The following is a 22,500-nucleotide window of genomic DNA, read 5'->3' as shown; positions in this document are numbered from 1 at the left end:
ACCAATGAAACACGTCAGCCATTTACGATAATTATAGTTAAACAGATACTGATATGAAGATACTGATACAGATCATGTCATGTTGTTAATTTCAATGTATGGCCTCGGAAACCCAGACATCACATTTTACCACGTGGTGCGATGCGCCACGGCTAGCGCGCGTGGTGTATGCATATGCATTCGGTGGTCCTTCCACGCGAGGATAGCAACATCATCTATCACGTGATGTTGCCATGTGAAAGGACGACCGAAAGCGAAGGCGTACTGTCGAGGCTATGCGCATGCGCGTGGTAGAACTCACAAGTCTGCCTGAAGTGTATGCGTTTAGCTATGTCCTTGCACCTGACGCCTGACAGAGGCAGTAAACAGTCACAACAAACAGCCCTACTCTCACACTATTGGACTGTATGCTTAGCTGTACGTTAGTGCCTCGGAACACAGACCATACTTAGCGCTGAAGTCCTGTAATGCATGGGTGTGTTGTGTTTTGTGTGTGTGCCTGCCTGCTGCACTCGGGTATGCACCACACAACGCATACTCACTCCACACTGCCATGTCTGTGCAATACCAATTCAATTACTCTATACATACCAATACACAGCACACTGTGACAACGTATGCAATACATTAAGGGTCAACAAACTCAGGCATCATACCAGTAATCACACGTCTACAGCTCTACTGTCTTCTAAACTGGCCTCTAACAACCACGCGTCCTACATCTCATAACAACTAATAAGCTAAAACTCCACTTACAAGATAGCATGTGTTCAGTCAAAGTAACGTGTCATGTGACAGATTCAAAACCCATTATGTATGGAGATCGACTAGAGATCCGTATCGTACCACTGATTCGACACGTCCATGCCGACGACGGGCGACATGGCGTCCAGCATGATGCCTTCGTGTTGTGGCAGCGGCGGATGCATGCCCGTGTGGTAACGCAGATTCTGTTGAAGAGCCGACGGATTGAAGCCACCCGGAACTTGCAGCTGGCGTGCATGGAAGTCTAAATGACATAATCGGGTCTCAACAGGAAAGACACCATGGTGTGTGTGTGTGTGTGTGTGTGTGTGTATGTGCGTGTGTGTGTGTGTGTGTGTGTGTGTGTAATTTTGTACCTTGCTGGTGTGTCACGTGATGAAGAGGGAGGCGGCCAATATCTTGAGACATGGGTAGCTGTAGAAATAGGTAAATAAATAAATTAAAATATAAAAATGTATTGATATTTTAACATATTTTTATATATCACCATTTATTTATTTATTGTTATTTTTACAAAGATAGTCCCAAAATATTTGTGTTTCTTGTCACCAAATAAGTCGGTTGTTTAATATTAAATATTTAATTAAAAGATACCCTAAAATGTTCCTTGCCATTTCCGGTATCAGGTCGGCGAGTTGGAAGTATACACTGACATGCTGCAGACTGACTGAATTGTAACTGAAACTTCAGGTAGCAGCAACAAAAATCTGTCACCTGGGTGACAAACATTCTACAAAGTTGCTCGCATCGAAGTCTTTCCATGATCCCGACTGACCATTTGTGGATGCCGTAACAGTCAAGATACCCTATGAAGATTCAGTTCTTGGGAAGATCCCGGCAGCAAACTAACTAGCAGATTTATGTCCATATCCAGATGTAACATGTCTGACTTGGACAACTCTTTGTGAGAGAAAGCATGTAGAGCCACACCAGACTTCCATGCATTACCTTATTGAACAAAAACTTTTCTGGTTTCTTACAACAAAGGATGGGTTGGGCAACAGGAAACACAATTTTTTAGACTGGCCTAATATTACATTCTAGATATACATGTATATGTATGTAACTCTTTGGGCACTTGGATGGTGTACACTCTTACCCCATTCCAATGGCCGACTGATTCCGGCCTCACCAAGGAGCTCGTCAGTTCAACAGACAGACGTTTTCGGTAGTCTGCCGACTTCTCTTCCGAGATACGAAATAAGACACCCGCGGCGTAAGTAGCTACAACATAAAATATTTCAATGTGCAACGTACTCTAAATCGTGTATCCGGTTTCTTACCGATTCCTTCGTTTCGCGATTGCAGCAGCTCAGTCAGTGCAGACGACGCATTTTCAGCTTCAATGATGTCGGCACTTTCTTTGTCCTGTGCCATTTCACATAACGCGCCCGTCGTGAGTCGGACGATCGTCTCGTGATTCGAATACAGCAGCTAGAATTGGACAGCAAAATTACTAACTGTGCGCACGTGTGTGTGTGTGTGTTTGTGTGTTGATGTGTGTGTGTGTGTGTGTTTGTGTGTTGATGTGTGTGTGTGTATGTGTGTGTGTGTGTGTGTGTGTGTGTGTGTGTGTGTGTGTGTGTGTGTGTGTGTTGATGTGTGTGTGTGTGTGTGTTTGTCTGTGTGTGTGTTGATGTGTTGATGTGTGTGTGTATGTGTGTGTGTGTGTGTGTGTGTGTGTGTGTGTGTTTGTGTGTTGATGTGTGTGTGTGTGTGTTTGTGTGTTGATGTGTGTGTGTGTGTGTGTGTGTGTGTGTGTGTGTTTGTGTGTTGATGTGTGTGTGTGTGTGTGTGTCCATTTCTGCTCACCTGTACAAAGATGGGTATACATTGCAGTCCCCTGATCACGACCCTGTTATGCTGATCACGCGCCAAGATGTGCAGAGCTCCAACACAACCTTCAACAATCTCCTCCATCCGAACACCATCTTGAATCCCATCCTAAACAACACAATCAAAAATTACACTCCAAAATCACTTTATCAACGAAACATGTGTGTGTGTGCGTGTGTGTGACGCAAATAAAAAAATCAAGCAAAACAAAGGAAATCAATAGAGAGCAATGAGAGTGCTAGACTTACAGCGTATGGTAGTCCAGCATTTGGTCCGAGTGACAATCTCTGTAAACAGCGAGAAACCAATGAGTAACACAACACAGAGAGCAACTTCCCACATCCCTCCAGACATATTGCCTATCTATTCCTAGTACTACTAACCACCACATTGTCATTTCCACACAAGCTGGTCCAAATTCAAAGACCCCAGAAATGCAAACCACCAACATGCCAAATTAGAGGCAATACAATTTAGTACACACACACACACACACACACACACACACACACACACACACACACACACACACACACACACACACACACACACACACACACACACACACACACACACACACACACACACACACACACACACACACACACACACACACACACACACACACACACACACACACACACACACACACACACACACACACACACACACACACACACACACACACACACACACACACACACACACACACACACACACACACACACACACACACACACACACACACACACACACACACACACACACACACACACACACACACACACACACACACACACACACACACACACACACACACACACACACACACACACACACACACACACACACACACACACACACACACACACACACACACACACACACACACACACACACACACACACACACACACACACACACACACACACACACACACACACACACACACACACACACACACACACACACACACACACACACACACACACACACACACACACACACACACACACACACACACACACACACACACACACACACACACACACACACACACACACACACACACACACACACACACACACACACACACACACACACACGCAAACAAGCACACACACTCCTCGTAGCCAAACAACAACAAACAGCACAGACTAATACGAATCACAAAGGGTCAGCAACCGAGACTTAGCAACAGAACTGGAGGAAGGAAACCCGTCAACCGACACTGGAACAGAAACTATCTAAATCAAGTTACACTTGCATGGGTTCCGATGTCTTATCCCCAAGTGTAACAATTAATAATTAATTAACCAAGAAAGCATGCCCTCCTACACAATCAGATCAACCGTGCCTCAAAGATCGACACACAACAACAACAACAACAACAACAACAATCAACTCGCTCTCAACCACTCCACCTCAAAATCCCTCTAACACACTCACCCTTTGCATCACTTGCTGAGCCTTCATCAGCAGCTGCACGAGTTTGGGTAGTGCAGCATTCTCTCTGATCGCTATGTGATTCTCTCCGTACAATGCCAAGTTCCTCAACAGTCCGATGACCGCCTTGATGAGAGGCCAACGCGACGGATGATGAAGAAGACGGATGATACTTGGTATGCCGTAACTGACACGAATCGTGTTCTGAGCCATTTCCGCTTCGCTGTGACGACTGGTGAGATGGCGTAGCGCGCACACAGCTGGCTCAGTGATATCCTCCCGATCACCAGCATTCACACACGTCCGGAGAAGAGCTTCAACGCCACCCAACTGACACACCAATACCTAACAACACAAACTTAAAATCTAAAAAATACTAAGTTATTCACTACACAACTACCTTGTTTTGTGGGTTGTTGCATGTCAGATTGGATAGAATTCCGGCTGCGCACGTCACGTAGTTGAAGTCGGCGACGCCCAAGAATTGGATCAGCAGTTGCAGTAAGCCACCAAGGTTTTCAAGATGCGTGGCGGCGTCCGACAGGTTTCTTAGACACCACATGCAGTTCTGGACGAGACGACCGCTTCGACTTCCAAGGTGATGAGCGAGCGCCTGGATACCACCACACTGCAAAGAAATCCAAATCAATGGTACATAAACAGAGCACAAAACTGGTACATAAACAAGCATGTGGACTATACATACGCACTTGCTGTGGTTAGACGTTTGCGTCTAAATTGTTTGTCAAATGTCTTAAATGTATTGAGAGATGCATCCTTCAACTGAAATTGTGTTTTCTAATTACGACATGCATACTACCAATACAACATGCATACTACCAATGCAACATGCATACTACCAATGCAACATGCATACTACCAATACAACATGCATACAACCAATACAACATGCATACAACCAATACCACATGCATACTACCAATACAAAACGCATTTTAGATAAACCAAACGTTACGTCATGAATCACCTCAACGATTGCTTGTTTATTCATCGGACACACTGACAACACTTTCAATAGTCGGCTCGTCGTCCACAGCAGCTTCTCGTACGTGTACACCTTCATGATGCGAATGAGCTCCGCGGGACCGCCGGATCCCAAGATATTCAGCTTGCTCTCTTGATTGCCATATGCCAACACGTGAAGACAATCAACAGTGATGGCCAGAAATTTCACGTTCGTTCGTGAGAGAAGAGACACCATCCTCTGAAGACCACCTGAATGACAACAGTGATAATTTGGTTAGATATACGAGTGACGGATGAGTGCGTAAGAGTGTGTTCTGCTAACCTCCGAGTCTGACTGCCATTTTGCTGCCCTCTTGATGCAGCAAGAGGTTGTGAATGGTTGTGATCGCATAGAACAACACAGACTCAACCTGACATCTAATAAAAAGTGTGTTACAAATGAGAAAAACAGACAGACAAACAGAGAGACACAGACAGACAACAGACACAGACAAACACATAGACAGACAGACAAACACGTAGACAGACAGACAAACACGTAGACAGACAGACAAACACAAACATACAGACAAACACAGACATACAGACAAACACAGACAGACAGACACAGACAGACAGACAAACACAAACAGATAGACACAGACAGACAAACACATAAACAGACAGACAGACAGACACAGACAGACAGACAGACACATAGACAGACAGAGACAGACAAAAGACAACAACACAAAGGCAGCAAATCATACCCCAACAGTCTGACTAATGCTGGAATTCCTCCCGACTTGTAGATGACCGACAGCCCTTGCCTGTGGTGGGACAAGTTATGCAACGTCCCGCTAACACATCTCATCGTCTCGGCATCCGACGTCCCACCCATCACTCTCACAAGTGCACCCATCATCGGAAGGCTATTCATGATCGCATGACGACTCGCCTCCTTCTTAGACAAGTGATGAACCACCATTGCAGCCTGTTGTACTGCAGTTGGGTTTTCCGAATACAACAACTTCGTCAATTCTGGAATAGCTCGAAGTGCAAGATCCGCATCATCCTAACACACAAGACAAAATTTACAATAAAAATTTCGAATACAGTCGTCATGCTTACTTGGTAGTTGACGAGGTTCAGAACGGCATTCTTCAACATCTGTGATGGTTCGGCTAAACGCTGCACGGTTGTGGGCTGTCCTGTCATCGGCATGGAGATGCTATCCTCTGGAACAGTATCGGGAAACATAGCGGCTCTCACACGATCACTACAACAAAATCGAAGTTAGAGATACATAACAAGGGACGAACAAAATACAGACAAATGGAAAAACAAGATACAGACAAGTGGACAAACAAGATACAGACAAATGGACAAAACACATAACTAACACAAAGACACAGACAAACAAGACAAACAGACAAGACACAAACAAACAGACAGACAAGACACAGAAAGACAGACAAGACACAAACAAATGGACAAACAAATGGACAAAACACAGACAAATGGACAGACAAGACACAGACAAATGGACAGACAAGACACAAACAAGTGGAGAAATAAGACAAACAAATGGACAAACAAATGGACAGACAAGCACAGACAAAACACAGACAAATGGACAAACAAGACACAAACAAGTGAACAAACAAGACAGACAAATGGACAAACAAGACACAAACAAGTGAACAGACAAGACAGACAAATGGACAGACAAGACAGACAAATGGACAGACAAGACACAGACAAATGGACAGGTAAGATACAGACAAGACACAGACAAATGGACAAACAAGATACAGACAAGTGGGCAACAAGAGACAAATGAACAAGACACAGACAAATGGACAAACAAGACACAGACAAATGAACAACACAAGACACAGACAAATGGACAAACAAGACACAGACAAATGGACAAACAAGAAACAGACAAATGGACAAGACACAGACAAATGGACAGACAAGACACAGACAAATGGACAGACAATACACAAACAAATGGACAAACAAGACACACACATGCAGACAAACAGGACACAGACATATAAACAAAGCCCAATAAGCAATAAACATGCAGCATACGTTCTCGATCCCATTTGCCTGTATTGCGGCGGACATGAATCAAATCCCTGTTTCCATCCAAACTGCTCGTCGTCATCTTCATTATCCGACAGCACTCCCGTAGATGCAATCCCAGACACAATACCCGAATCCGGCATCTGCTTCCCCGGCGACGGCGACTCCAATAAATCAAGGAAGTCCATCCCTAGTGCACAGCAAAGTCGATAAACTCTAACTCAATCACATCACTCAATAACACATGCATGGCTGCACAACTTTGTTATAATACACGTTAGGTGACGCACTAGACATCAAATGGACTAAACCAGATCGACATCTAGTAATACGAATTACGAACAAAGGAACATTCAACTAACAGAATTTCCTCCGGGTACGACGACGTTACACTTAAGTCGTCGTATTCAGACGGTTCAGTGTGTCTCGACCATCGAGTATTATTATGATAATAAATTGTGTTTTTTTACATATAAATATTCATGATGACCCACACGTGTTATCTCCTTGACTAAAGTAGATGGTTTGACTAAAGTAGATGGCTTCATGTATAAGTAACTGCTATATTCACGCGGGCATACTAAGTCAAAATCTCGGTAAACAATCAATCATTCGTTTTTGTTATGTGGCGGGTCGGGACACGCTTACCTCATTGGGCAATTATTTGCCTACAGTCAACACAGCATTCCAGCACACACACACACACACACACACACACACACACACACACACACACACACACACACACACACACACACACACACACACACACATACACTGACAAAGAGCCAGAATTTGCGGTGAGACATTCTGTGGTATACAGTTTGTTAGGCTCAGACGCACTTCAAAACTGTATTCATTTCTGCCAAATTAATTATAAAGAATCACAACAACAAAATCAATATTTCCGTTTTCGCTCCTCGTCGTCCAGCAGACAACCAACTTCCCTCCCAATTTTCAACAAAACCAGAAGAACATACAGATCTAGAGAGTAACAAACAAGGATACCACCTACCTGTTCAGCCCATCACCAAACACACACACACACACACACACACACACACACACACACACACACACACACACACACACACACACACACACACAGGCAGGGACAGACAGACAGACACACACCACATTTCGCATTCAACTTCAAACATCAACAAGCCTCATATCATCCTAATCCAATTCCCTCCTTCCACCAAACTCACTGTATGCTCAGAATCTAACAACTCCTAACAACTACCCCAAACAAGGCTCCTTTGTACTGACCACACTTTATCCAAGTAGACTATCACCAACAAAATGAAAGCCAAGGCGAGTCATTCTCTAATCGCATTACTGGGGTCAGTAACGGAAGAACTAACCAAAGTATCAAAATCAACTCACAAACAACTAACCACTTCCTGTATATTTTTAGACCAGATCACTGTACTACTCTACTGGGCCCACATTAGAGAGACCTAATTCCACCACACAGTGAACACTATTTGCCAGACACCCACTTTCCTCCTCCTTCCTTACTTGGTAGGACAGCCAACTTACGTGTAATACTGTCTATTAGGTTAGGAGTTTGCAACTACTTATCACTACAGAGTGTCCGAAAAGCAACTCCCTAATTTCAATATGATCACTCGCATCAACAGCAAAGGGTTCTGTGAGCATACCTTGATCCAGAGCAGCAGATAAATCAGCGGTGACAACCGGCATGTGCGACTGCTGCATCATACCCTCCATGTGAGTCACAGCACTGCAACACAAAAAAATTAGAACTCTGAACTGAAAAGTGTGCACACAAATTTAAGTGTGAGCATGCATGACTTGCTTCGATTTCGAATCGAAGTCGCATTGTTCGAGAGCTCGTTGGATGATGTCGTCGATCGACTTTGTGTGTGTCAGAGTCATCAGCTCTCGTTCTGAAGACTCATCCTTGTGAAGTGACCACATGGCGAGACGACCCTCCCGACTGTCTCGATTCTAAATGACTCACCAGTTTCCAAGTTGCCGCTAATATCTCTGAACCCACGTGACCGCATTGGTCTCATAGGTTACCAACTTATCGGCGATTGGATGGCTGCCAACAAGCAGGATTGGTTTCTACTCTATCAGTTCGGAAGCAAACTGCCTTGCTCAAGTTAGTGGTGGGAGGGCACACCCATTGTGCTCTTATTCAATTGTACATGAGACACCTTACCACTGCTCTAACCACATCACTGATTTGGCTGCTTGTATGTACTTAAATCCCTACCCCACCACCCTGCGTACTACCCTACCCACCACCCCTGCGTTATCAAATATTTTTATTTTTAGGGGTAGCGAAATATGTCTACTCACCTCGTGCGTGGTGGCATGCCTTTGGACATTAGACGCTGGTGTTCTTGGAAGCCAGACATTTCTTGATGCCTCTGCAGAAAGCAAAGAAGAATGACCGCTTACAGAGGCGCTTACCCCACCCTACCACCCTCAGTACTCAATCAGGAAACATGGTTACCAATCAAATAAAGGTCAGACCTCCTGCAAAACGCACCCTACGACAAACATTTGCCTTCCTACCTGCTGCATGTCATCAAAATACAGCGGTTGATGATCTAAACACACGAATGTCAACAAGAAATCAAAAACAATGGAAGAAAACGACGAGACGCGGTGGTGTGAATGCGAGAAGGCTACGAAAAGGGGTGGAGAGACTCACGCGTTTGTGCCATGTCTCCTCGACCAGATCGAACGCCTGCAAACAAGCAACGAAAACAGAGTAAGTGAGTGACGAAGACACATGCGCATCAAGAGACACAAAAAAGAACACACAAACGCGCGTGACGTTGACCTCGAACGAAATTGTGGACTAAACACCTGCCTGCGACGGACGTCGACCAAGAATCGAAGAAGGAAGACACGTCGCACTGGTCATTATACATGTAACACATACACAAATGCCCGACCATGTACTCACAGGGGGCGGCGCCCCACGACACTGGGAGACGAAATTGCGAGTTTTATGGCCTAAATGGTCAAGACAGAAAGCTGGTTTCGACTTGTTTCGTAAGATTCTTACATTGCGTAACGCTGGAACGTAAAAAGAGTGACAAAAACAGCTCAAACGTCGAGCTAGATGCGATTAGAGATCCACCCGGTGCATACCAGAGTACAACAGGGTCACAAATCGCTCGAAAACGGGACAAATCGAGGCATCGACGACGGCTATCGCGAGGCGAAACGTCGAGTAACACTTCTTTTCTTGCGTTTCGTCGCGCTCGCGTTTGAATTCGGACGCTCCGAGCGCGAGAAAACAAGAAAAAGAATGAAAGACATGACTGGGCGAGTTCGTCGACGGTCTGTACGGAATTTTCTCTCACGATTGACGGTCTGTTCGCACGAGAACGTCGCTCGAAGCTTGCATACATGAATGACTAAGCACAAACAAGGTCTCGCAGACCGTGGGAATACGACAAACCGTCAGCTAACGCGAAAAACAGCACCTAGAAGACCAGATTCGTACGCAAAGTCACTCACCTTATAGACAGAGCCGAGTGCTCGACAGATCAACAACTAACGCAACGAGAAATAGTCACACGGAGTCGAGGACCGCGAGCAAACAGTGAGCAGCTCGGAATCGCGTGAGAGACTCAATTAGCGTTCATTAGCAACGGAATGCTGATTGGACAAACACCCAACGAAAATATGATTATGTTGCAATTGGTGCAACACCGTCACGTGCCCGGAAGTTCACATGTCGTAACTATTCTCGGAACGTGGCTTGTTGTTCTCCATCTGTAGCAGATACAAACTAAACACCGTCATCTAAACAGGACGTAGGCACTCGGAAACGCTCAAATACGAAGTTGTTGAGGAGACAATTTGTACGCGCCTGCAGGCAGGAATACCTAGTGAGGAGATACATGTGTATGCATGTATGGAGGAGACAAACGAGATTAGGGAACGAGCTTGTCGCCTTGTTGTATCCCTACAAGCTGCGTTGACAACCTGGTTTGGTGCACAACATGGTTACATTTGCACGTACGCACGTTTGACCGCAAGTTCGTGTCTAAAGGACAGTGAGCATGCAAGTGAACTCGGACGAGTTTGTATTAGCTGACGTGCCTACGTCACTCGGTGTGTACGTGTTGACGTCACACTGCGTGGGTGTAGTGTATTTGTAATCATGGAGGTGCTTGTTATGGTTGATCATTAGAATGCTGGTATTCAAGTGTAACAACATTGAAAACCAAAATTCGTTCTATATGCATGTGTAGAGTCCCATTGGTTATACACTGTCTGTGTTTAGGTAATAATCAACATATGATTGACAGGGTAATTAAAGTTCTAGACTACAAAAAGCTGCTGTCAATCATGTAATGACAAAATTATTAACGAGGTATTTATTGACTGGAGGCAGAACACTGGGTGTTTGTCACAATAAGCTGAGGAGGTATGATGGATCAGGTAGATCAACATGTGTATATTAGCCTGTGTTACATACACTCTGAAAGTGGCAGGTTGATGTGTCAATGAAAGGGAATTTATGCAGATGAAGTATCAGCTTTGACAGGCACAGCATGCATATGGTTAGATGATGGTCATCATCATCCGCACATGTTGATCAATAGTGGCAAAGGGTTGACCATTTGGGTTAGTTTGTTTATCTATCCAGATTATTGCTGATGGTATCACACACCTAGCATATTAATAATACTGTCAGCAACAACACAACTACAGTAGAACAAAATGTTGAGACTAAGTGATTGCATCTGCAGTTGAACTGATCTTTTTTCTGGATTGTTACAAATTTATTTTGTCACATCAGATCAACTGGCACGCCTAGCAACAATATACTCATCCCAGCTGACATGATAATGCCAGAGACCACCTCAGTGGCTAATCAAGCAGTAAATTATTAAAGTATGCACAGCTGATGAGGAATCAAGATTCTGATGACTGTCTCTCTAATACATAATTCAGTAATACATTTGAACGTAACATACCTATACACAACAAAGTATTCAAATACTAGACTCAGATCCATTTCAGGAAAGATTTTTGTAAACCCTGGTCTCATGTGAGGCATCTATAAATTCAACTGAAGGCCAGAATTGTATGTGTTACTAATCTCTGCCATAATTAAGAGTCTAGAAAGAGCTCTTCTCTTTTTATGAACCTTTTCAAGGCATTTTATATAAACAGAAACACAGTTGTGTTTTCTCTTCATTTATTTTGGTATGTGGAAGAACAGTCTCCAGAATATGAGTGAAATAGATGAGAGTCAATGGATGACACAGCCACATGGGCAACAGACATGACCGACAAGTCACACAGATAAACAGGTACACAAGAAATACAAAATATACAAGTAAGTAAACACACGCACGCACACACACACACACACACACACACACACACACACACACACACACACACACACACACACACACACACACACACACACCAGCAACAGATGAATGAACAATAAGATAGACAGGACAGAAACAAGACAGAGACATAAACTACTAAACAGACAGACAGACACACAATCAAACAGAGATACAAAACAACACACCCTAACCTACAAAATTTGACACATACATTTTAGTGTTTGAATTAATTGAAACTATTTATTTAGTCCTCAATCACCAAGTAGGTCTTTACTGCCAGGAATATGTGTTCATAACACCAACAAGTCAAAGAGCTTCACAACTCACTATACAGTGTACTAAAGTTAACAACCCAGGCAGCACATCGTGCCATTTTACATGAACCACCTTTGTTCAATATAACCTTGAGCCATTCAGCTGTAAAGTACGTGCTGTACTTGGAAATAAGACGCAACACATTGAGTGGAACACCTGCTGAAGTAATTACTTAGTACGTTGACATCATTGCCTAAATCATCATACAGGATACACTCTGTCAAGATGCAAGATGTACATGCAAATAGATAAGCGGAAGTCCACTAAACACTCTCATCGAAAGGTCTTCTTAGGTTGTGATGCAAGGAGGTCAACCGTTTATCAATCAATAATCCAAGTACATCAAGATCTAATAGATTATGACAGTAATGTTTAGTAAAGAGCAAGGCCAACAACTCTTAGTTTACTGGCTGTTGAACAAAATGCATAAACATCTGGTCTTCAATCAGCTTGTGTTGCTGCGTGCTCAGTGCATCTTTTGTCGAAATCGATTGGCATACACAGTCATGCATGCAGAAACGTACAGCAACATAAACTAGAAACGTAGAAAGAGTTCTTGTTTGAATCAATGAAATTGAATCAGTGGGTTTCCATTTTATCTACTAATCATTGAAACAGTGTGAGGAAGCACCGTGATTTAAACAGGCACAACAATTGTAATACGAATCAATCGGCTACATTTCAGCAACCCTTTATTAGACAGCAGTTACGTATGTCAACTGTTTCAGATATAAACAAATCATAAATTACAGAATTTTGTACTGCAAACAAACTTATGCATATGATTGTAGAGCCTGTCTTGCTACACCAGACACAGTACTGGTACACAGTACTTCTGGTACTCTTGGAGTTTTAGAACAGATACAAGATATGCCTAAAATTCTGAAACAACTCTAGATCTTTGCAACATGCAGTTACAGCAAAAATGTGACGCTGTATGTATAAACCAAGTACATCCCAATTTCTGATCAAACTTGAAGCTGATTATCATGCAGTGCTGAAACCAACTAGTACGCCAATCTAAAGTATACCCCTCACACCGTCTCCAATCACCAATTAATAAATGAGATGAAACTATCAGAAGCATTTCTTGTAGATAACACACGGACCTTCTTCTTCATATTGGCTCTTGCTGATCCACATTCCATTAAATGACGACAATGAAGCGAGAATGGAGCCACCCAACCAGACCATATACTTTCGTTTGATAGGAGACAAGACCCTAATCCTCTCCTCTGGTGCCAAGTTGCGTAACTCGTGATACACTCGGTCACTAAAACCCCGTAAATTTGTGGTTCCACCACAAACAACGACATTTGAAAAGAGTTCTTTCCTAGTATCTAAATCACACTTTGTGACGGCTTTGTATGCAGCCTCCGGTAGCCCAGGTGATCCCACTCCTAACACCGATGGCAGAAATAGAGGCTCAGTGCAACGAAAACGCTGGGTACCCATCAAGATTTCCTGACAATCAACACACACACGGTAGTATTAGTGAAATCACGATCGGTTACACACTTGACTTCTCCGTCTCAACATTAAAGTGTCTTACCTGGCCATCAGGTAGCTTATATTTTTGCTCCACTACCTCTGGTCTGAAGCGGGCGCGAATCATCTCATCTTTAAAATGAATAGGGACGTAAGCCAGATTCTCTTTGATCTCTCTCACTATCTCTCTGTCGCTCGCCGTCCTGAATTGCCCAAACCCTTGTTCGTTCAGGATCTTCATCAGGTAGTCGGTCACATCCCCGCCTGCCACATCCAGACGAAAGATGGCGTGATGAATAGCGTGACCGGAAAAGATTGGTACCACATCAGACGCGCCATCTCCGCAATCGAGAACGAGTCCGGTTGTGAGCCCGGACGCATAAAGAGAGAGCACCGCCTGAATGGCAATATACAAGGAAGGACTGCTGTATGTTTGAAAGATTATCTCTGCCATCTTCTCGCGATTTCTTTTCGGATTTCGAGGAGGCTCCGTGACAAGAATGGGATGGTCTTCTGGTCTAACACGTAGCTCTTCATAGAATGTGTGTTCCCAAATCTAAACCAACGGTCACAAAACCTAATGAGACAGCGGTCATAGGCTGAGGCTGCAGGTATAACTCGCTTTCATCAGGCTATCCCAATTGGTCACAACTGCACGTTCTATGGGGTGATTGATAACGAGAATTTGATCAGTGATGCTTAGCGCCTCTTCTCCAATGAATGTATCTTTTGATCGCACCCATTCTGCACGGTTTTGAGACTCTTGGCAAGGACGACCGACAACAGAGAGAAACTCAGCACGGGGACGGGCGTCGCCGGCGCATCCAGCTTTGATTGTGCCTGTACCGTTGTCAAACACCACAGCAGGAAGTTGCTCGTCGCACATGTCAGACCGTCTCAGGATAAAAGCAAACACTACAAGTCTCTAACTGAATAAATAGAGCAACTCGACTACTTGTCAAGCACACACCTAACAACAACAGTTAGTGTCGAGCATCTTAGTAATTGAGAGATTAGTGCTGATGCCTGGCACAGACTCACCAACTACCAAATGTGTCAATAGTGTCACTGCATCTACAATAACAAATTTGTCTGCTATATAGTTTCTTTGACGTCAAGATAAACTCTTAGGATTGCTGTTCAAATCATTTGCACTCACAAAATCGAGTACTTGGTCTGAATACAGAAGTGATCCTAACACTAATCTGACGGTGTCGCCTCTTCCATAACCTGGCGCCTTGATTGAAGTGAAGATCCAAGTTACACATGTGTCTTGATGATCAAATGTAGGCATGTATGAGGGATAATTGATGAAAAGCCTTAGGGAAGTTGCTCACGCACGCAGTCATACACATCAGCACTAGTCTCACGTAGCCAGCACACAGTCTTGTTTTATAGGCAAGAACATAACCATTTCACTCGAGGAAATCACCAATTCACAAACAGCTGTGCGTAAAACTACATACACACTAAAATGGACATACACACTAAAATGGCTTTAGTGAGTACTGTACTGAGTTGTAGTCCGATGAAATATATATTATTATTTATACTAATGCAAATGACATCGGTGGTGAAGAAATTTACATTTCGAGTAAATAGAAACTAAAGAGCCATTTCTGGACTACAAGAGTTGACAATATTATACAAAGATCTGTAAGTTCATATATGCGGTTCAAAGATCAAGTGTAACCTAAACTTCTTTTCTCGTTTGTTTGTGTTTGCTTTCTGTTTATAAGTTCTTTTGTTAGTATTTGCCCTTTGAGAACTGAACTTGGTATTATATAAGAAAACGTACATTACATTACATTACATTACATTACATTACATTACATTAGACATTACATTACATTACATTACATTACCTTATACATTACATTACATTACATTACATTATATCATAGTATATAGACTGGCTCATACATATACCAAATAGTCCAGATCAATATTGCAAATAAAAATGTACAATTACCAAGTTCATGTAAAGACAAACGAGTATCCATCAAACTCTAATTTGTAGACAAATTATTTGCTAAAAAATACAACATTAAATGGCTCAAGCTATTAATAATGAAAGAGTACCTTTGAGAAGCTGAGACATATTCTAAAATTCAAGCGTCTTATGAATTTGGAAGATCAAAAATAATTGGAGCATTTGTTGGCTGATATTGAACAGTACAAGTCGATGCATTTATGTAAGTCGTAAAGCCATCTGTTGTCACACCATATCCTGTAAAAAAGAGCCGTGTGATGCAACTGTATTGTAGATACTCAGTCCCCCATTTGTACATGTACATGTAATATTGGATGTATGTAGTACCTTCATGAATATGACCAAAGACATGGTATTTGGGCTTCACTCTTGTTTGAACAGTATGCAACAAATCCACACAACCGGTTCTCGTGTCGCCATACTTGCTTTTGTCTCCATGTCCAACGGGTGGTCCATGAGTCATCAAGATATCCACACCGGCCGGTATTTTGTTCCACTTTTCACGCAGGGGTTCGCCTCGTTTCAAGTTAAATGCCCAGTCACAAAAAACTGGCTGCCTGCATTTCATACACTGAAAATACAACTAATGTGGTGTGTGTGTGTGTGTGTGTGTGTGTGTGTGTGTGTGTGTGTGTGTGTGTGTGTGTGTGTGTGTGTGTGTGTGTGTGTGTGTGTGTGTGTGTGTGTGTGTGTGTGTGTGTGTGTGTGTGTGTGTGTGTGTGTGTGTGTGTGTGTGTGTGTGTGTGTGTGTGTGTGTGTGTGTGTGTGTGTGTGTGTGTGTGTGTGTGTGTGTGTGTGTGTGGTGTGTGTGTGTGTGTGTGTGTGTGTGTGTGTGTGTGTGTGTGTGTGTGTTTGTGGTGTGTGTGTGTGTGTGTGTGTGTGTGTGTGTGTGTGTGTGTGTTTGTGGTGTGTGTGTGTGTGTGTGTGTGTGTGTGTGTGTGTGTGTGTGTGTGTGTGTGTGCGTATGTGTGTCACTGTGTGTGTGTGCACGCGTGCATGCGTGCATGTGTGTGTGTGTGTGTGTGTGTGTGTGTGTGTGTGTGTGTGTGTGTGTTCGTGTGTGTGTGTGTGTGTGTGTGTGTGTGTTCGTGTGTGTGTGCGTGTGTGTGTGTGTTCGTGTGTGTGTGTTCGTGTGTGTGTGTTCGTGTGTGTGTGTGTGTGTGTGTGTGTGTGTGTGTGTGTGTGTGTGTCACTGTGTGTGTCTCAGTGTGTGTGTGTGTGTGTGTGTTTGTTTGTTTGTGTGTGTGTTTGTTTGTTTGTGTGTGTGTGTGCGTGTGTGTGTGTGTGCATGTGTGTGTGTGTGTGTGTGTGTGTGTGTGTGTGTGTGTGTGTGTGTGTGTGTGTGTGTGTGTGTGTCCATACCACGGAGAGCCATATATCCTGAAACCCAGCACCGATGTTTCCTCGTCTTCCAAATAAATGCAATTGGTCAGCAAAGACTTTACCTCCACACAATCAAACTTCCTAGGATGTCCAAATCGCTTAAACGTTTCATCATAAGAATCCAAATCAAATGTCAGGTCGTGATTTCCTGCAATTACGACTTTAACAGGATGAGGCAATGATCCAAGAAATGCATTGAACTTTTCAATGTCCCTAGGAAGACCAACATTTGAGAAGTCCCCAGCATGCAGTAATACGTCTCCTTGAGGTACAGAAAGACCGTTTGTTTTGGAATGAGTGTCAGAAAGACAAACGAATCGAGTGTGATTCTCTGGTTTGGGTGTCTCTGGTAAGATAGGCTGGACTGGCTTTACTGTCTGTTTGACTTGCAGCACACTCCACGCAAGATCAGGATTCCAAGAGTACCTGTCTTCAACACCGTCAGAGCAGCTTTTAGGCCAGCAAAGATCAGGACTTTGACTGACCCTCGAACCCATGATTTATCCGGGACTTAGATAAACGAGCAGTGCAAAGCAGTCACGTGATTCACTGTGACAAGTAAATTTTTCACGTAACATTCTAGGTTGAAAAATGACTCCCAGAGTCTGCCGGTAACTGGAACTTGTAGTTCCAAAATCTAGCTTAATATATATTAAAACTAATGCTTTGGTGCTAGATTCTACTTTCTAGGAAATTCGAGCCTAGCCTCAATGTCAAACAGCAAATTAGCTAATTAGACAACTAGTCAATTGTATTAGGTATGTAGTGTAGACCTACAATGTGCAGTGCGGTCGCGGCACACGCGGTAGTCAAGCATGCAATGATACCTAGTATTGTCAATTTGTACGCAATCATCAATGAGTCATCATGTACAGCCATGCATGTGCACGGCCTAGAGGTGCCCCTAGCGGCTCTATTTACTAATTAGTAGTCAGCAGGGGCGTCGGAAAGAATTAATAAAAAGTGGTACGGCCCTACCTAATTTTATCATTTAAATTTAATTATTCAGGTCCAGTTGACCTCTCCCGCAACTAACTAGTAAATGAAGCTGTGTTTACACCGTCGCTTTAGAGCTACAAGCGTGTGTGTGTCGTGTGTGTGTGTGTGTGTGTGTGTGTGTGTGTGTGTGTGTGTGTGTGTGTGTGTGTGTGTGTGTGTGTGTGTGTGTGTGTGTGTGTCTATGTGTGTGTGTGTGGGGGGGGGGGAGTTCCGTGATGAAATACCTCCGAAGTGGTGAACCTTGGTAATATAAGTTTCTACTGAACTTAAAAGTTGATCCACAGCTATTCTGCGTATCCTGTGGCCGGAGGCTTGTCCAGATCGTTGAGGCGACGGTGAACTTAATTTTGACTAATTACTATGATACAGTACCGATGCAGCTGTATAATTATAACATCGCCGTTTGTGATGATCATGAGGCGCATAGCCTATGATGAAATTTTACGCACAAGTTGGGTTGTCTACCCTCTACCGCAGTCCTATTAGGCATACGGCGTCGCGACTTCCGTTTGCGATGTGCAACGTCATAATTTGTATTATTTTACTAACAGTAGTTACAAAATTAATATAAACAAACAAACACACACACACTAATTAAAAATGCAAAGTAATATTCTTGGCGTAAAAATAGTTAGTAACGCCGTCTTTTTCTGTCTCGTTTCCTCCTCCTCTTCCTCTCCCTCTCCTCTCTCTCTTCCTCTCCCTCTTCTTCTACCTCTTCCTCTACCTCTGTATACGTGGAAAAACAAATTAAGCACAGTTCCAGACGCTGTGTTATTAATTCTCTTAGACACACTCTTGTTGCCGGCGGCGCTTTGCTGGCTGTGCATCTGTCTCTTTCTTCTCGTCCGTCTCTTTCTTCCTAGCCGTCTCTTTCTTCTCATCTGTCTTTTTCTGCTCGTCCACCTCCATAGCAGTAACTTCGCGATTCATGTCTCTACAATTACCAAACCAAGATCCAATCTCTAGTACCTAGGCGTACACCACACACGTAGATAGAAAAAGTGAACGTCCTGTACCTCTCGATGAAGAAAAATACTGTGAAGCGACTTCATGTACATCTAGCGACTGGATCCAGAAGAAAGCACCGTCGACGTTTCCTGCAAATCTTTCTTGCAAGACGACGTCGATCGTTCATCATCAGTCCTACTTAGAACATATTGCTCTCTTGACGATCGCGGGTGACATGCTGGAGGTGCGCATGCAGCGGTGCCTAGCTAGATGCATGGTCCCATGGGACCCTAGCTTGGCTTCTGGAGAATCATGAATTTGTTTGTTTTGCGATTCTTTTGTAAAAGTGACAAACGCATACAACTATTAATTGAACTTTACTCTGCGCTTCTCGGTTTGACGACAGTTTGAGCGTAAAATGGAGGTTTACGACATCTCGGCATTTCTGTCTTAATGCGCGGGATTGTTACGTCACTCATTGTTGGTCTCCCAAAGGACTGCCGATTGGCTCAGCAAATTCCCGAGAGTGATTCACGCCGATATGCTATTGTTACGTCACCTACGCTTCGCGTCCCAAAACGACTGCTGATTGGCTCGACAAACTCCCCGACCGTGACACACGCTTACAAACAAACATACAAACATAGCGACATACCGACAGACAGACCGGAAGTCAATTCGGCCCGTATAGAGTAAGCTTCTCGCGAAGCAGTCCACCACTTAATGTGGTGTCCTTCTTTTACGCTCGTAGCTAATTTTAGGTAAACCCCGTTGTCAATCTCAATTTGTATGTATATTTGTTCTTGCACCAATACAGGTAAAGTACCTATAGATAGGCTGTAAAGAAAAGGTATAGACATGTAAACCTTGCTTACATGTGCTGCGATACCGAATTTAGACTCCGTGGTAACGCGTGGTTACCTTGTCGACGGCGCTGTCTAGACGCATGCGCTCTACCGTATTTGCAAATTGCTGGGCGTCCTGAAAACTAGAGCCAAAGTACGTTATTTTTAGTACATGTGCTAGATCTACGACATCAGAATAGATAAGCCTAGCAGGCTAGCTTTCTGTAAATTTTCAAATGCTTCTTACTAGTATACTTCTTAATTCTCAATTACGCAAACACCAGCGCCTGTAGAGCCGCATTTGAGATCGAACACCTGATGTAGCACTTTCGACTAATTCGTCTGAAGTCACTCACAACTGGCAGCACCTGGCACCGAAGATGTCTAGTCTACGTCGATGCAGTTCGTGTGCCGACGGTAACTGGCTAGAGGCCATAGCCTTCAACCATTCATCAATCTCCGAATCACGACGCAAGGTGAGTTGTTAATTAACACACTCACTCACACTACTGTAGTAGCTAACATACGACTCCGGTCCTCGGCAGCGATTCTGGAAATCTCTGTGGAAGTTGCCTCTTTCAAAGAGTGCGAGTCTAGGCCATTTGTCAATGTTATCGGCAGAATGGAAACGAAACAGCGGAACGGATGCGGACTCTTCTGCCGAGGTGAGATCACGATTCGTGTAGCAAGTCTCTAGATCCATGCACACAACAGTCTACAACCCTGCACGGTCGTTCTAACGGTTGTTGAGTCTAGAACCCCGTTGATGAACGATCCGAAGACTGCGACAGTTTTCGAGCGTCCGTCGTTACTAGAGAGACTCTTATTCAACAAGCTAAGCATCTTCTGAAGGAAGCCAAGGTGCATGTCTCTATTTGCTATCTGGCATGACCGTAAGCAATCAATTTGTTGGCGTTACTGACAGTCGTCTGATCATAAAATAGACTTGTGAAGTTGTATTCGTGATGCGAGCGTGCGCGAGCTACGATGGGTCACGAGACGAAGACTGCCTTGTCAGAGGACAGACGCTCTCTATTTCAGTTAACGATTTTCTGCAGATAAAAAAGGTCCTATGTACCAAACAGTATTTGATTGCTTTCGCTGTTATTAGTAGTTTTTGTCGATGAAATTAGAAGCTAAACGATGATTGGTGGATTGGTAGAGTTGTGAAGGAAGGAGGTAACGACGGATTGATTCCCAGGTACTAACTGCATGTATCCTACGTAACAAATAATGTATCTATACTCATTGTCAGTTGTTTAGAAATAAATCTAGCATTTAATTGTTTTTGAATATGTGTTTGTAGTCCAAAGAAATTGGAAAAAAAGTATCTCCAGCAGATACATGGCCTGACGAGAAACAGAAAGAAGGGTATGACAGGAAGGTGAGCTTGAAAAAATCTTACTTGAAGAGTCAAGTGTGGTGCTTGCGAGCGAGCGTGCGTGTGTGTGCGTGCGCGCGCGCGTTTGTGTGCGTGCGCGCGTGTGTGTGTATGTGTGTGTGTGTGTGTGTGTGTGTGTGTGTGTGTGTGTGTGTGTGTGTGTGTGTGTGTGTGTGTGTGTGTGTGTGTGGATGTGTGTGTGTGTGTGTGTGTGTGTGTGTGTGTGTGTGTGTGTGTGTGTGTGTGTGTGTGTGTGTGTGTGTGGATGTGGGTGTGGGTGTCGGTGTGTGTGTGTGTGTGTGTGTGTGTGTGTGTGTGCGCGCGCGCGCGCGTGTGTGTGTGTGTGTGTGTGTGTGTGTGTGTGTGTGTGTGGATGTGGGTGTGGGTGTGGGTGTCGGTGTGTGTGTGTGTGTGTGTGTGTGTGTGTGTGTGTGTGTGTGTGTGTTTGTGTGCGTGCGTGCGTGCGTGTGTGTGTGTGTGTGTCACTTGTTTTCTTAATTCTTATGTCTGTTTCTAGTTTGTCTAGAGAGGGTCTTCTATTAGACCCCACATCCGAAAGACACACAAGACGACTCCCGGAAGAACGGACAGCAAGCGGTCCAAAGTTTTTATCTAATTGCAGCTTTACGATCACATATAAATACCTAACATGTGAACATTTTAAAAAAATTG

The 22,500-nt window shown here is 43.8% G+C and overlaps 5 protein-coding genes and 1 long non-coding RNA gene across 6 annotated transcripts in view; 1 reads left to right on the top strand and 5 right to left on the bottom strand.

Moving 5' to 3' along the window:
* The window catches only part of LOC134194185 (N-acetylneuraminate 9-O-acetyltransferase-like), a 13,987-nt gene extending 13,918 nt beyond the window's left edge, over positions 1 to 69 (bottom strand). Inside the window, exon 1 of the mRNA XM_062663106.1 lies at positions 1 to 69. This exon is cut by the window's left edge and continues 69 nt beyond it. Coding sequence (XP_062519090.1) covers positions 1 to 22 — 22 coding nt within the window. The 5' untranslated portion in view covers positions 23 to 69.
* A 487-nt stretch (positions 70 to 556) lies between these two features.
* Positions 557 to 10,728, bottom strand: LOC134194379 (catenin beta-1-like). The gene is made up of 18 exons (XM_062663306.1): positions 10,618 to 10,728; positions 9,800 to 9,835; positions 9,661 to 9,695; positions 9,442 to 9,512; positions 8,775 to 8,857; positions 7,114 to 7,297; positions 6,145 to 6,292; positions 5,784 to 6,088; positions 5,357 to 5,451; positions 5,036 to 5,283; positions 4,448 to 4,675; positions 4,051 to 4,392; positions 2,850 to 2,888; positions 2,578 to 2,709; positions 2,049 to 2,199; positions 1,865 to 1,989; positions 1,122 to 1,179; positions 557 to 1,009 (listed from the first exon to the last, which is right to left on the bottom strand). The coding sequence occupies exons 2-18, from the start codon at positions 9,810 to 9,812 to the stop codon at positions 828 to 830; spliced, it is 2,439 nt and encodes an 812-aa protein (XP_062519290.1). The 5' UTR covers positions 9,813 to 9,835; positions 10,618 to 10,728; the 3' UTR covers positions 557 to 827.
* Positions 10,729 to 13,454: 2,726 nt separating this feature from the next.
* LOC134193874 (actin-like) lies at positions 13,455 to 16,046 on the bottom strand. The gene is made up of 3 exons (XM_062662721.1): positions 14,899 to 16,046; positions 14,341 to 14,832; positions 13,455 to 14,252 (listed from the first exon to the last, which is right to left on the bottom strand). The coding sequence occupies exons 1-3, from the start codon at positions 15,160 to 15,162 to the stop codon at positions 13,866 to 13,868; spliced, it is 1,143 nt and encodes a 380-aa protein (XP_062518705.1). The 5' UTR covers positions 15,163 to 16,046; the 3' UTR covers positions 13,455 to 13,865.
* A 171-nt stretch (positions 16,047 to 16,217) lies between these two features.
* LOC134193875 (metallophosphoesterase MPPED2-like) lies at positions 16,218 to 18,157 on the bottom strand. The gene is made up of 3 exons (XM_062662722.1): positions 17,632 to 18,157; positions 16,597 to 16,826; positions 16,218 to 16,506 (listed from the first exon to the last, which is right to left on the bottom strand). Exons 1-3 carry the CDS (start codon positions 18,147 to 18,149, stop codon positions 16,397 to 16,399), a joined length of 858 nt encoding a protein of 285 aa, XP_062518706.1. The 5' UTR covers positions 18,150 to 18,157; the 3' UTR covers positions 16,218 to 16,396.
* Positions 18,158 to 19,305: 1,148 nt separating this feature from the next.
* On the bottom strand, positions 19,306 to 19,729 carry LOC134193579 (uncharacterized). The gene is made up of 3 exons (XR_009972094.1): positions 19,671 to 19,729; positions 19,448 to 19,588; positions 19,306 to 19,380 (listed from the first exon to the last, which is right to left on the bottom strand). It is a non-coding gene; the product is annotated as an uncharacterized LOC134193579 (long non-coding RNA).
* A 1,098-nt stretch (positions 19,730 to 20,827) lies between these two features.
* Positions 20,828 to 22,500, top strand: part of LOC134193707 (voltage-dependent L-type calcium channel subunit beta-3-like) — a 4,206-nt gene continuing 2,533 nt past the window's right edge. The window contains exons 1-7 of the mRNA XM_062662544.1: positions 20,828 to 20,923; positions 20,966 to 21,112; positions 21,204 to 21,308; positions 21,392 to 21,514; positions 21,581 to 21,648; positions 21,754 to 21,831; positions 22,346 to 22,425. Coding sequence (XP_062518528.1) covers positions 20,828 to 20,923; positions 20,966 to 21,112; positions 21,204 to 21,308; positions 21,392 to 21,514; positions 21,581 to 21,648; positions 21,754 to 21,831; positions 22,346 to 22,425 — 697 coding nt within the window. The remainder of the gene's footprint in view (positions 20,924 to 20,965; positions 21,113 to 21,203; positions 21,309 to 21,391; positions 21,515 to 21,580; positions 21,649 to 21,753; positions 21,832 to 22,345; positions 22,426 to 22,500) is intronic.

Source organism: Corticium candelabrum, chromosome 18 (genome assembly GCF_963422355.1).
Source record: "Corticium candelabrum chromosome 18, ooCorCand1.1, whole genome shotgun sequence".
Lineage (NCBI taxonomy): Eukaryota > Metazoa > Porifera > Homoscleromorpha > Homosclerophorida > Plakinidae > Corticium > Corticium candelabrum.
This window is presented reverse-complemented; position numbering and strand designations above follow the sequence as displayed.

Excerpts from the sequence above, each read along its gene's own strand:
- LOC134193875 (XM_062662722.1), bottom strand. The coding sequence starts at position 18,149 with ATGGGTTCGAGGGTCAGTCAAAGTCCTGATCTTTGCTGGCCTAAAAGC. Across the intron at positions 16,827-17,631 it reads AGGATATATGGCTCTCCGTG|GCAGCCAGTTTTTTGTGACT; the intron begins GTATGGACACAC and ends TATGAAATGCAG. Across the intron at positions 16,507-16,596 it reads CTTTGGTCATATTCATGAAG|GATATGGTGTGACAACAGAT; the intron begins GTACTACATACA and ends TCTTTTTTACAG.
- LOC134193874 (XM_062662721.1), bottom strand. The coding sequence starts at position 15,162 with ATGTGCGACGAGCAACTTCCTGCTGTGGTGTTTGACAACGGTACAGGC. Across the intron at positions 14,833-14,898 it reads ATTGGGATAGCCTGATGAAA|ATTTGGGAACACACATTCTA; the intron begins GCGAGTTATACC and ends CCGTTGGTTTAG. Across the intron at positions 14,253-14,340 it reads ATAAGCTACCTGATGGCCAG|GAAATCTTGATGGGTACCCA; the intron begins GTAAGACACTTT and ends GTTGATTGTCAG.
- LOC134194379 (XM_062663306.1), bottom strand. Across the intron at positions 6,089-6,144 it reads TGAACCTCGTCAACTACCAA|GATGATGCGGATCTTGCACT; the intron begins GTAAGCATGACG and ends CTTGTGTGTTAG. Across the intron at positions 1,180-1,864 it reads CAGTCGGCCATTGGAATGGG|CTACCCATGTCTCAAGATAT; the intron begins GTAAGAGTGTAC and ends CTATTTCTACAG.